This window comes from Engystomops pustulosus, chromosome 6, assembly GCF_040894005.1.
Source record: "Engystomops pustulosus chromosome 6, aEngPut4.maternal, whole genome shotgun sequence".
Lineage (NCBI taxonomy): Eukaryota > Metazoa > Chordata > Amphibia > Anura > Leptodactylidae > Engystomops > Engystomops pustulosus.
Window position 1 is genome coordinate 22,641,818 of NC_092416.1, and position 15,231 is coordinate 22,657,048.

Genomic DNA, 15,231 nt, shown 5'->3' on the forward strand with positions numbered 1-15,231 from the left:
TACTCATCACCGGGGGCTGAATACTTATCACTGGGGGCCAAATACTCATCACCAGGGGCTGAATACTTATCACCAGGGGCTGAATACTCATTAATGGGGGCTGAATACTTATTATCGGGGGCTGAATACTTATAACCGAGGGCCGAATACTTATCACCAGGGGATGAATACTTATCAGCAGGGGCAGAATACTTATCACCGGGGGCTGAATACTTATCACCGGGGGCTGAATACTTATCACCAGAGGTTGAAAACTTATCTCCGGGGGCTGAAAACTTAACACCGAGGGCTGAATACTTATCACTCGGGGCTGAATACTTATCACCAGGGGCTGAATTATCATTAACGGGGGCTGAATACCTATCACCGAGGGCCGAATACTTATCACCAGGGGCTGAATACCTATCACCAGAGGCTGAATACTTATCACCAGGGGCTGAATATTCAGTAACGGGGGCCGAATACTCATTAACGGGGGCTGAATACTTATCACCGAGGGCCGAATACTTATCACCAGGTCCTGAATATTCAGTAACGGGGGCCGAATACTCATTAACGGGGGCTGAATACTTATCACCGAGGTCCGAATACTTATCACCAGGGGCTGAATACTTATCACCAGGGGCTGAATACTCATTAAAGGGGGCCGAATACTCATTAACGGGGGCTGAATACTTATTACCGAGGGCCGAATACTTATCACCAGGGGCCGAATACTTATCACCAGGGGCTGAATACTTATCACCGGGGCTGAATACTCATCACCAGGGGCTGAATACTTAACACCGAGGGCCGAATACTTAACACCGAGGGCCGAATACTTATCACCGGGGGCTGAATATTTATCACTGGGGGCTGAATACTTATCACTGGGGGCTGAATACTTATCACCGGGGGCTGAATACTTATCACCGGGGGCTGAATACTCATCACCGGGGGCTGAATACTCATCACCAGGGGCTGAATACTTATCACCGAGGGCTGAATACTTATCACCGTGGGCTGAATACTCATCACCAGGGGCTGAATACTTAACACCGAGGGCCGAATACTTATCAACAGGGGCTGAATACTTATCACTAGGGGCCGAATACTTATCACCGGCGGCTGAATACCCATCACCGGGGGCTGAATACTTATCACCAGGAGCAGGACATAGTATAAAGTTGGGATTTGATGTGATATTCGGATAGATCAGTTGTCCAGATTGTTCAGTGTCAGCTTCCAATAAGTAAAGTGGTTCATGGGTGTGGACACTATCCTTCCATTTATTTTTGTTAATCTTGCTTTGGAAATAAGCAGGGGATCTGACTAGTGAGTAACATCCCTTTGAGGATCAGGTTGCCATTTCCACGGTAATCAATGTTCCCTGTGACATCACCAGGAAGGTATGACCTCTGGGGATGTGGTGGACCATCTTCATTTAAAGAACATCTACCACCAGGATGAAGGATTGTAAACCAAGCACACTGATATACTGGTGTGTGCCGCCTCTGGCAGGATCCACTTTTGTTAAGCTTCCTATGCCCTTGTTTTTAAGAAAAGAAAGGACTTATCACCGAGGGCCGAATACTTATCACCAGGTCCTGAATATTCAGTAACGGGGGCCGAATACTCATTAACGGGGGCTGAATACTTATCACCGAGGTCCGAATACTTATCACCAGGGGCTGAATACTTATCACCAGGGGCTGAATACTCATTAAAGGGGGCCGAATACTCATTAACGGGGGCTGAATACTTATTACCGAGGGCCGAATACTTATCACCAGGGGCCGAATACTTATCACCAGGGGCTGAATACTTATCACCGGGGCTGAATACTCATCACCAGGGGCTGAATACTTAACACCGAGGGCCGAATACTTAACACCGAGGGCCGAATACTTATCACCGGGGGCTGAATATTTATCACTGGGGGCTGAATACTTATCACTGGGGGCTGAATACTTATCACCGGGGGCTGAATACTTATCACCGGGGGCTGAATACTCATCACCGGGGGCTGAATACTCATCACCAGGGGCTGAATACTTATCACCGAGGGCTGAATACTTATCACCGTGGGCTGAATACTCATCACCAGGGGCTGAATACTTAACACCGAGGGCCGAATACTTATCAACAGGGGCTGAATACTTATCACTAGGGGCCGAATACTTATCACCGGCGGCTGAATACCCATCACCGGGGGCTGAATACTTATCACCAGGAGCAGGACATAGTATAAAGTTGGGATTTGATGTGATATTCGGATAGATCAGTTGTCCAGATTGTTCAGTGTCAGCTTCCAATAAGTAAAGTGGTTCATGGGTGTGGACACTATCCTTCCATTTATTTTTGTTAATCTTGCTTTGGAAATAAGCAGGGGATCTGACTAGTGAGTAACATCCCTTTGAGGATCAGGTTGCCATTTCCACGGTAATCAATGTTCCCTGTGACATCACCAGGAAGGTATGACCTCTGGGGATGTGGTGGACCATCTTCATTTAAAGAACATCTACCACCAGGATGAAGGATTGTAAACCAAGCACACTGATATACTGGTGTGTGCCGCCTCTGGCAGGATCCACTTTTGTTAAGCTTCCTATGCCCTTGTTTTTAAGAAAAGAAAGGACTTTAAAAATTATGCAATTGAGTCTGAAGGGCTCTAGGCCCCATTAACAACTAGGGAGACTGGAGCCCCTCAGGCTCATTTGCATATTTCTAAAAGCCTTTTTTTAAGTAAAAACTAGGGCAATAGAAGAGCAGATCCTCTAGAGTAGGGAACACACCTGAATGTCAGTGTGCTTGTTGTACAATCCTTCTTACTGGTGGTAGATATCCTTTCATTCATGCTGGCAAGGAAGGGGGGCAGGGGTGAGACGAAACTCAATCCAAAACCAGACTTCTAACTGAAGTTTGGGTTCAGGTTCATGGGACCTGATCTAAACATTATAGATCTGGGTCCGCTCAACACTAGGTTCTTATGTGCTACACTGTACCAGAACCAGTCTGTGTTCTGCTATATCCAGAATGAACCCAACATTTTTTCATTATGAAGATAGATCTTGTAGAATAGGTTGCATATTACACTAATACAGATTGCATATAAACTGATATGAATATATAGAGACTTACCTGTTGGAGGGTCTTCTGGAACATTTTCTGAAATGAAAATGACATTTTTAGAATAATTGTTCTCTATTCACCATCACAATATCACAGCAACCCAAGGAGAGAAGCAGCCGAGATGAGTGAAAATTAATGGGACAGAGTACAGTTTTTGTAACCCCATAACCCCCAGAGTATGTATGACCCTGATTAATAAGCCTAAGCGTCCATAGTCATCAGCTTGTTACAGGTTTGTTCACACAGCAGGGAAATCTGTGTCAAATACTGAATCAAAATCCCCTGTTGGACTGATGCGTCTTATATTCAGAGCAACATCCATCAGGATTTTTTTGGAGTATAGAACACTTGGAGTATAGAACATATAGAACATGGAGTATACAAGTGGACACTGCAGTTTGTGGAAAGGAGACTCTTTTGTCTACTTTATTATATGGTCGACATCTGTTGCTAACATCTGAACATTGCGTTGCAGATATTGCAGTTTACAGTGGTAACAGAAAGTATGCATACCCCTTTAAATCTTGAAATTTTTCACTCTTTGTTGCATTGCAGCCTAATGGTCATATCTGTGCCGTGCCACACTTCTCTGAGCCCCGTGGGCAGTTACTTAGACCTCAAGATTCTCATGTGCTCTTACATGCACTGTGAGCTGTGAGGACTTATATGCAATTAATGGCTATGGATCCCGCAGATGTCCAGTTGCAGACATAGGGACACATTTATCAGGGCTTTTGCATCAGAATTAGGCACAATTCCCGGCATATAGACAGGAATTACGCCCATTTCCCCCCTTATGCCACCTCCATACCAAATGGGCATAGAGGGATTAAATGGGAGTGCGACCGTTAATGCAGTGGACAGGCGTGACTGTTGGTGCAGTGGGCAGATGCAGGGCATTTCCATTTCAGGACTTGGTATGGTCAGACCTGCCAGTGCATAAAAGTGTCCTGCCAGTGCATTACATTACAGTTCCCTTTAAGATTTTGGGATTTAGATCTGGTGGGTCTGGGAACGGTGGCACGTTAAAAGTATGAATAATCCAAGCCCCTTATGTATGACCAGACATGTGCAAACTAAACCTGAGCTTATTGTGCTTACGACAGTCAGAAGATGTTCTCCAATCATAGATCTTTATCCCGCGACTTATACAAGTGTCTGCATAGGCCTCCAGAGCTTGGCAAAGGATGACTTTATCTCCATCATTTCTACAGGTATCATAGAGACAACCATCGAAAAACTTATTTGGACAAACTTTGGAGATGCAGTCTCGGAAAGGTCCATCTTTTTTGAACAACTTGCCACAATTATCATTTCTTTCATCAAGTTTCTTCTTGCTTTCTTCACTAAATGGACAAGTGCAAGGACAAACATCGGAGCAGAATGGATCATGATCAGAAACTTTCCACGAATCTGCCCAGGCTACTGCAGAGTCCATCATTTTTCCTTCCGGGGACTTTTGATCATCAATTGGATTTTGGTTGAAGTTTCCACAGAGACCGGACACAGAATTGGAGTAGGTACTTGGTAAGGATAATGCAGGTTTAAACTTCAGGTCATAGATAATCTTTAGATCAAAATCAGTCGCTATTATTATTTCCCATCCTCTGCTCTTTATGGTAATTTTCGACTCAGCTAGACTTACGGGCAGCTTTGTCATCTCATTATTCACCTGTACGAAAAAAATTAGAAAAATAAGTTTCTATTCCCATACATTAATGACCTCCCATGTGTGACTTATCGCATGTGTGACTACCTACGATTAGGAAACCTCTTATTGGATGAACAGTAAGGAGCTGTATCTAGAGTATCAGGTTTTCCATCTTTTCTCCGGAACAAATTGAAAAACAAAACAGTGTCTTATACCCCAATATTTATATACACCAACCTAGCACACTGGGGTATACACTCCTGTGTACTGTGCGTGGTGGAAAAATTCATGAATAATAAAACTGATTTCATAGTCATCAAGCCATGATATGACAAAAAAATACTGAAGTGTGAGAGTAAACTGAATCATACAGATATATGTTTGAAAAAATCGTATAATATGAATAAAGAGTTGAAATATATAAGGTCCTAAATATATTTCACCCATATTACAAGGATAAGTGATATAAATAATTATATTGGGAGCTATACTCTGTTTTTGAGCGTTTTGAGGTGTGTTTTGTTTATTTGTGTGTGAAAAACCTTATCATTTACATAATCTCCCAGAATCCCCTAACGGAGCTTCAATGTCAGTGAATCTCCACACACCTATAAGGCGCACTTAATTGGCAAAGTCTCCATAAGGAAAACTCATATTTTCCAAAAGCCTCTCAATCATCCAAACCTACACTGTACTGAAGAGATGCAACCGCATGGAAACAGTGCTGTCCACAGTTGGGAATCTGTTCCTTCTGGAATATATTTTTTGGTTTGGTTTTAACCCTGTATTATTTCATTAGACTTCTTGAAACACAATACCCTTTTAAATGCGACGCAAATCCAAAATTGTCGGAATATCCGAAATGTGTGGTCCGCGGACCCTTAGAAAATGAGCCCCAGTGTGTTATGGTCTGTTCTGCAACAAAGTATATGCCGTATGTTTGTGCTACTGTAACTATTGTGCAATGGGACTATGCTTTTTTCAACATTTGGGAATCTGTTTCCTCTGGAATAGATATACACGTGGTCCATGACTTACGGACGACTGATAGTTACAGACAGTGTCGGACTGGCCCACCAGAGTACCAGAGGATCCTCCGGTGGGCCCAGACTCATCCGAATACTGAACCCCAGAGGGGTCCATCAGAAAACACCACAATTTGGAAGCTGCTAGAGTATATTGCCTGGGGAATAATGAAGAGTGGACCCCCAAACTGTTTTCCTCTGGTGAGTCTAAGGAAACCCAGTCCGACACTTTTTACAGACGGACCTATCTGCCCACTAGGACCACTGGTGAAGCTCTTTGGAGCTATTTGGAGGGCTATTCATATTTTGTCAAAATAACGTTATTATTTGTATAAGGAAAGATATAGAGTTTTCCAATATGCATTCTGTATCAATTCTTCATCGTTTTCTAGCTCTCTGCTTGCTGTCATTCTATAGAAAAATTCTATGTTTACTTCCAGTGGATAGAAATCTGTCCATGGTCAGAGAGTCTGCACACAGCATTAAAGGAAACATTAAGGGTGATGAATCAATCAGTTAACATTCAAGGAGTATTAAGGCAGTAAAAGCACATGGGAAATTCATGTAAAAGAGTAGCCAATCCCCTTTAAGACCAAACCTAAATAACCTATCTTGTTCATAACCCGGGGACTGCCTGTAGTGGTTTGGTTTTAATCCCGCATCATGTTATTAGGCTTCCTTAGAGTCATATTGATGTCAAAAGAGTTGCCTTACAAGGTAGCTAAAAGAGGGGTTTTACTTTTCCCATCTTTGAAAACTTTGTTTGCATATTTTCCAAGAATCCCCTTGTGGAGTGTCAATGGCTATAAATCTCCACACATCCACAAGGCGGGTTTAATTGACAAAGTCTCTGTAAGGAGAACTCTTACTTCCCGACCCCAATGCAAGTTATACACATACTGGATATCTTAATTAGAGATGAGCGAGCACTAAAATGCTCGGGTGCTCGTTATTCGAGACGAACTTTTCCAGATGCTCGAGTGCTCGTCTCGAATAACGAGCCCCATTGAAGTCAATGGGAGACCCGAGCATTTTTTTTAATAAAACTGAACAGTAAAAGAACAGTTCAAAAAAAAAATCCAGATGTTTGCATATGTTTTACTTGTAAGAACACAATGAAATAACACTATTCTTCACTTTGCAGGTGTGCGCGCGTGTCTCCCGCTAAGTTAGGAGATGTTTGGAACATCTGGAATGTGAACAATATTGTTCTTTCAATGTGTTCTGCACTTAAATGCTCCTGTGTTCACTGTTTTTAATGTTTTAATTCTATTCTTCACATTGCAGGTGTGCGCGCGTGTCTCCCGATAGGTTCGGAGATACGCGCGCACAGCTGCAAAGTGAAGAATAGAATTAAAACATTAAAAACAGTGAATACAGGACCATTTAAGTGCAGAACACATTGAAAGAACACTATTCTTCACATTCCAGATGTTCCGAACATCTCCTAAATTAGCGGGAGACACGCGCGAACACCTGGAAAGTGAAGAATAGTGTTATTTCAATGTGTTCTTACAAGTAAAACATATGGAAACATGTGTAATATTTTTTTTTTACAATAAAAATACTTTTATTCAATTTATTTTATTAATTTACTGCTCGATCTCGAGCCGGCGAGATACTCGTCCGAGTAACGAGCCGGTCCGAGTATGCTAATACTCGACCGAGCAGTATACTCGCTCATCTCTAATCTTAATGTATGATTTACTCCACACTTCAGTAGTTTTTGTTATATCATGACTTTATAACTGTGAATTTATGTCTTATTCATGAATTTTTCCACCACGTACACCAATTTTTAACTCCATTATAGAGTAGGATACGTCTGTGCCATACATTGTGAGAACACGTCGGAATCCTCATGATGTGTCCATACAATGTATGGCACAAAATGTGATGTGATCCCAGCCTCTGTGGTCTATGAGTATAAATTCTTCTATGATTTTGGTCTTCTTGTAGCTACTCAAAAAATATTGTGAAAATTATTTCCTCACCAATTTATAAGGGACAACTTCCTGCCAAACCTTCTGGATCCAACGCCCAGGATCCCCTCTTGTGAGGAGAACATGGGTTCCACAACCCAATATTGCATTTGGCACCAGCCAGTGACTGGAGGATATGCTGAACAGACCTACATTTCATCTATATATTCATGTTTATGAAACGTACTTGTATTTTAGGGAATTCTCCACCTTCAACGCTGATTTTCGTATCATAAGTAGTCATTTCCACTTTTCTGGCTAATGAGCCATCTTGTGTATTCCTGTTGTCGTTCTTTATGACAATCTTGTATGGAGTCAGGTCACTACCAGTGTACTGTGAGAGAATATAGCTGCCGTTGCCTTGAAAGCTGAAGTCGTACTCATCCAAGGTATGGAACTGAGAATCTTCCCCCTCCCAGCACTGGCCGGTGAAATTTGGTACACACACTGCTTTGCCATCTTGTACTTCACAAGTCTCCATCGTATGACATGATTCCCTCTTGCATGGGTCTAAATGTTTTAATAAAATACAGTAGGATTAGTCCATGCTACTAGTATGAGTATAAAAAATATTCAGTGTTAGCTTACAGTATCAGTCTTAGTACTATTTCCATCATACAGTGTTATCTTGATGTACCAGTCTTAGTACTATTTCCATCATACAGTGTTAGGTTACAGTACCAGTCTTAGTAGTATTTCCATCATACAGTGTTATCTTGATGTACCAGTCTTAGTACTATTTCCATCATACAGTGTTGTCATAGAGTACCAGTCTTAGTACTATTTCCATCATACATTGTTACGTTCCAGTACCAGTCTAAGTAGTTTTCGCTTCATACAGTGTTAAGTTCCAGTATCAGTCTCAGTACTATTTATGTTATACAATGTTACGTTACTGTATACTCTTTATACTATTTGCATCAAACCATGCTTTGTTACGGACAGTTACAGACAGTTAAACACTCATTTATATGCCCAGTTTTTAAGCACTATTTTTGTGCTGAAAAATCCCCATTTGAGTAATTATTCCTGTGCTACGGCAGCGACGCCTCTGTGCTTGATGGTTGTGCACACACTATGATGTCAAATTCATAGGGGCTTACTTACTAAGGGTCCGCGGACAGACTTCCGTCAGACTTTCCTTGGTTTTGCACAGCTGTGACAAGTATTTAGCAGGAGATGGTGACGCACGCGATCGGATTTTGACGCAGCTGCACTGGCTTTCATGCGACAGAAATTGGGGGGCGGACCATCGGACGATCCAACTGATTTGGACTGAGTGCGAGATTTAACTTTCAAATTGTCACGTAGAAACAATAGTAACCGCACCCCATATATGGGTGGTGCTCAATGTAGGATTCTCAATGCATCCATAATCAACATAGAGAACATGGCACACACCAAATCGAATTGCTTTGACTTTTTTATTTTAGTGAATATTTCACACAGTGGAGCCTTCACCGTAGTAAATTAATATAAATTAAATATTTTTATAGATCAGAAATAGTTTACGACGTTTCGGTCATCACAACCTTTGTCAAGCATGATCTGGCCTGGGAATGCTGGAGCGACACTGATGCAGAAGCATATATAACATTCAGGAAAGCTAACTTTCAAATTGTGTCGCAAGATCAAGCACTTACATGCACCAGGAAGAAGGTGAACTCTGTTGGTCCTGAGCGGGGAAGCGCCACATGCAGGATATCGGGCACCCGATCTTAATGAATAGCGGCACAGTGCATTGTAGTCAGACAATGCACTTTTAGTGAACTCCCCCAGACAGGAAAGTAAATGAGCCCCATAAAGTTTTATGTTACACTACCAGTCTCATAAAGTAATACCAGTCTTCATAAAGTAATATGTTATAGTACCAGTCTTAGTTATATTTGTATCAAACAGTTCTACTTTACCCTGCTAGTCTTAGTAGTATTTGTATCATACAGTACTACCTTATGGTACCAGCATTGTAGTATTTGCATCATAGCGCTACCTAAAAGTAACAGTCCCAGTACTATTTTCATCATACACTGTTACATTACAGTACCAAAAATAACAAAAATGACCTCATTTCGTTACCTAAAATCTTGAACATTAATACACATTACTACAGTTCATTTACCTGATAATGATTTTCCACCAGCATCTGAGATAGAAACAGAAGTATTATGTTTTTGTGATTCTTGAAATCATCAATCAAATCAATAAATCAGATGTAATAAAGAGGTTCATAAAATTCTCATGTACAGAACACAAAAAAAGACATTTGGACAATCCTAAATAAGGGGATCAGTATTATGTACTGACTGCAATCCATGGGGAAATGGAGGAATACTAACTCCTTATCTCAATATAACAAATATTTATCTCTGAGTATCAGCAGCCGCCTCCTCTCCTCACATGGTCTGCCCCGTCCTGGTGCTGGGAGGAGACACTTACTGACTATAACTACTACTTCTATATAAGTTTTCCCTGATAGCTCATAAGTCTACAGCAACATAGTATTCTTCTTCTACTACACTAATTGTAGGGGGAGGAACCGGATCTCCGGCTGCCAGAGAAAGGGGGAACTCCTAGGTAGATGGGAGAGGCGGTTTCTCAACGCTTCTGCCTTTTCCACTTCTCATTGCAAAGGGCAATGCAAAGAGGAGGAGAACCGGCACTGCTGCCGGCTCCATATACCCAGCGATCACCGCCAGGTCTGTAGTGGTTATATAGAGCCGCTGTGTCTAATAAGACCCAGTACAGCTCTGATCAGACACTTGCCTTCACAGTGTGTTGGTTCCCTCTGGGGTTTTTATAGATGCCACAGGGGCTTTTAAAGTAAATTAATTAAAAAATGTGGAAATGTTTCCCATTGGTGTTTTGTGACCTTATGAGGGACATATAAAGTTAAAACACAGATAAACACGTCACCTAAAAATTAATATTCCCTAATATATTTTTTTAAAATCCCCCTCCACACTATAAAACCGTAGTCGTCCAGTTTGCCTGAAACTATACATATTGGGGCACATGTACTAAGGGTCCATGGATCTCATTTCCATCAGGTTTCCCGACAATTTCCGTTTTGCACCACATTTAAAGGGGTTGTCCGAGTTCTTTAAAAAAAAGCTGAAAGTGGCCGGGACAGGGCTGCTTAAAAAAAATAAAGATGTACTTACCTCCCGGTGCCCTCCCGTATCCAACGCTGCTGTCGCTCCGGTCCGGGCGCCATGTAAACAAACATGGCCGCCGGAGCAGCGCTGGACTCAGTTCCGGCCGGACCCGACAACCTTCCGGCCCCCATACACAATGCTGTGTATAGGGACGGATAGGCGTGCCCGGCCACGGCCGGCCGGAAGCTGAATCCAGCGCTGCTCCGGTGGCCATGTTTGTTTACATGGCGCCCGGACCGGAGCGACAGCAGCGCTGGATACGGAAGGGCACCGGGAGGTAAGTACATCTTTATTTTTCTTAAGCAGCCCTGTCCCGGCCACTTTTAGCTTTTTTTAAAGAACTCGGACAACCCCTTTAACAGGGGATTTAGTCGCACATGATCGGAATGTGTCACAATTGTGCAGCTTTCATGCACCACAATTGGGGGGGGGGGGGCAGACCGTCGGACGATCCAACAGATTTGGGCAAACCGCGGGATTTAACTTTAAAATTCTGTTGCATATAATGCACTTACATGCACAACTACGTAGGACTTGCCGATACAAATGTGGTGCAAGTTGCAAATCTGTACCGGAACGCCAGTTTCTGTGCACAGTATTGTGTTGCAGTGTGCACTGTGCAGCCACGGCACAATACTGGTGGAAACACTTCATAAATACATGTACAATAATAAATGTCAGCTACTATATATCACAGGCAGTCAATGGCTATATACTGGGACGGCAGACACTGGCTATATACTGGGAGGGCAGACACTGGCTATATACTGGGAGGGCAGACACTGGCTATATACTGGGGGGCAGACACTGGCTATATACTGGGAGGGCAGACACTGGCTATATACTGGGAGGGCAGACACTGGCTATATACTGGGAGGGCAGACACTGGCTATATACTGGGGGGCAGACACTGGCTATATACTGGGAGGGCAGACAATGGCTATATACTGGTAGGGCAGACACTGGCTATATACTGGGGGGCAGGCACTGGCTATATACTGGTAGGGCAGACACTGGCTATATACTGGGGGGCAGGCACTGGCTATATACAAGGGGGCAGCTGCCTATAAAGAAGAGGGTAGGCACTGGCTATATACAAGGGGAATGCTGGCTATATACTAGGGGGCTGCTGGCTTTATACAAGGGGGCTGGTGGCTATTTACAATGGGACTACTAGCGACATACTAGGGGGCTGATGGCTATATACTAGGGGAAGGCTATACACTAGGGAGCTGCTGGCTACTGGCTTTATACTAGGGGCAGGTGCTGGCTTTATACTAGGGGGCACGGGTTGGCTATATCCCAGTATATATGTGTTTGCTGGTTATAACCTGGGGGGCTGTGACAAATGCATTTCCCACCCTACACAAGGCAATAGATTTTTCAAGTTTTTGTGTTAAAATTAAGTGCCTCAGCTGATACTTGAGTATGTACGGTAAATGTGGAAAAAAGCTACTTGAAAAAAAATAAATAAATAACCATCCCAAGTGTCACAAAATAAACCCTAAAAAGAAAATTATGTTATTACACAAAAAAATAAGAAAGGAAGTTATGTTTCTTAACCCCTTATCACCGACACTAGTTTTCAGCTCAATGACCAGACTCGATTTTTCAAATCTGACATGTCTCACGATAATTGGTTATAACTTCGGAACGCTTTAACATATCCCGGTGATTTTGAGACTGTTTTCTCGTGATACATTGTACTTCATGTTAGTTATAAAATGTAAGTGATAAGTTTTGCAATTTGTTCTGAAAAAAAGTGAAAATTTGGCAAAAGTTTGTAAAAATTCTTCATTTTCCAAGTTTGAAATGTTCCGCTTTCCAGACAGGAAGTAAAACTACCCAAAAAGCTTGATAATTAACATTTACGGAATGTCTTTATGTTGGGATGATATTTTATGCATCCTCTCACTTTTCTAGGATGTTATGAGGCGCAGAACTTTAGGTGCCATTTTTCTCATTTTCATGAAAATTGCCCAAACTCACACTTTGAGGGACAACTCGGCTTCCAAGTGACTTTGAGAGGCCTAAATAATAGTAAAGCCCCATAAATTACCCCACTATAGAAACTTCACCCCTCAACGTATGTAAAACGACTTCTATTAAGTCCATTAACCCTTTAAGTGTTTCACATGGGTTAAAACAATATGGACCTGCGATTTAGAAACTATGGAATTTTTTTGGAAAATACATTCATTCATCCAAAACTGACAGTTTCAGAATAAATTAAATGATGAAACGCACTGCAACGTTTGATGCCCAATTCCTCCCGAGTGTACTGATACCACATATGTGGTGGTAAACTTCTGTACGGGCGCACGGCCGAGTATAGAATGAACGGAGACGCCATTCACAGCAGATTTGTATTGTCACATTGTACGACCTATACATTTTTATTTATTTTTTGGTAATGCGAACATATGAGGCTTATTTTTTACGGGATGAGATACAATGTATAGATAATTTATTTTGGGAGTCTATAGCTTATTCATGAGATTTTATTAACTATTTCAAGGGGGACACAAACAAAATCATCAATTTTTATTTTGGATTTTTAGCATTTTTTTCCCCCCGCTCACTGTAACATAAAAATAATATTTTATCTTTATTCTCTGGTTCACTACGATTGCGGTGATACCTCATTTATATAGTTTTTCTTATCTTTGCTCAATTTTCCTGAGCAATCCCAATATTGGGGAATATTGCATTGTTTTTACTATTGACAACTTTTCAGTGCCATAACTTCTGTATTTTTCTGTTGTCAGACCTCGTTGAGGGCTTATTTTTTGCAAAAAGAGTTGTTCTTTTCAGTCGTATCATATGAGGGAACATAACTTTTTTTGATCACTTTTTAGAACATTTTTGTGATGGTGTTTGATGAAAAATTGTATATTACGGGAAGTTTTTCGAGTTTTTTTTTTACGTCATTCACCGAGCGGGTTCAAGATTGATTTAGATTTATTTTACAGATTGATACAGACACGGTGATACCAAATATGTACGTGTTTTTGTGTTTTATATACTTTATTTGCATTTCATGTGTAACTGGGGAGATTATGGGACTTATTTAATTTATTTATTTAATTATATAATAAAATGATTTCATCTTTTTTTTTAAACTTTTTTACATTTTCTACTTCTTGGCTAGAACAAGCGATCGTCCGATCGCTTGTTCAAGCCTTTACACTGCCTGCTGCGCATGCTCAGTTACTTACAGCCGGGTCGTGCCAGGAAGTCAGAACCCATCAAGTAGAGGAGCAGGAAGCCGCGGGCCACTCGTCGGAACCCGGGGCTGCGGCAGGAGGGTCCGATCCACGGGGGACACGCTTACACGCCGCGGTCATGCTGGACCGCGGCATGTAAGGGGTTAAACGCCCGGGATCGGAGTTTTTCCGATCCCGGGTGTTAGTGCCGGGTCTGGGCTGTAAGATCACAGCCCGACACCAGCACCATCAAGACCCGGTGTCCCGAAATCTTCTTTTGACGCGCCGCGGTAGAACGCGGTAGAAAGGCGTACGCTTAATGACCGCCGTAAAAAGCCGATAGGGCGGTCATTAAGGGGTTAAACCAATAAGTATGAAAATAACAAAAAATTTATTATGAATTAATATATGTTAACAGTTACGGGTCTGGTGATCAGGGTTTTCTGGCTCCTGCTTGTTTTCTATTTTACATTTTTCTATACTGATTTTTTCTTATTTTAACTGTGACACTATTCCCAACCCTGTCTCTGCTGAGTCCCTCTGTCTACTTGGTGCATGTGTTGGTCCAATCAGAGAAGAACTACTGGAACCTATAATAGAAAATATCCCAGAATAAATAAATCAGCATCATGTGATCTCTCACCATAAAATACTGCACCCAATATCCATAACTGAGAGATCCAGAGACTCCGCATTTCTGTGTATAAAGAGAAAGAAGGCAATTTTACACTTAAGAAAAGGAAACAACGATAATTAACTGGCCAAGGGGAACATGTATCTTTATTTCTCTGTTTTTTTCTTTCTTTTTTGCGACTTTTCACTGTGACTTTTGCTGTCATTCCTCATGTTTTCGCAAAAAAAAGAGAACACAAGATACAAAAGTGAAAAGTCGCATAAAACCATGTGAGACCACGGATACAAGCCATGTGAGAGGTTATATACAGGAGAGGATACATGGCATGTGAGGGGTTATATACAGGAGAGGAAACAAGCCATGTGAGGTGTAATATACAGGAGAGGATACAAGTCATGTAAGGAGTTATATACAGGAGAGGATACAAGCCATGTGAGGGGTTATATACAGGAGGGGATGCAAGCTAT

The 15,231-nt window shown here is 41.9% G+C and overlaps 1 protein-coding gene across 4 annotated transcripts in view; it reads right to left on the minus strand.

Annotated features, from left to right (window-relative positions):
- LOC140065583 (alpha-tectorin-like) overlaps window positions 1-14,855 on the minus strand; it is a 54,660-nt gene extending 39,805 nt beyond the window's left edge. For all 4 annotated transcript variants that reach the window (XM_072113177.1, XM_072113176.1, XM_072113178.1 and 1 more), the window contains exons 1-5: window positions 14,774-14,855; window positions 9,889-9,912; window positions 7,957-8,279; window positions 4,213-4,783; window positions 3,121-3,147 (exon numbers count right to left, since the gene is read on the minus strand). In XM_072113177.1, the coding sequence (XP_071969278.1) occupies window positions 3,121-3,147; window positions 4,213-4,783; window positions 7,957-8,279; window positions 9,889-9,912; window positions 14,774-14,825 (997 nt within the window). In that variant the 5' untranslated portion in view covers window positions 14,826-14,855. The remainder of the gene's footprint in view (window positions 1-3,120; window positions 3,148-4,212; window positions 4,784-7,956; window positions 8,280-9,888; window positions 9,913-14,773) is intronic.
- Window positions 14,856-15,231: the final 376 nt, after the last annotated feature.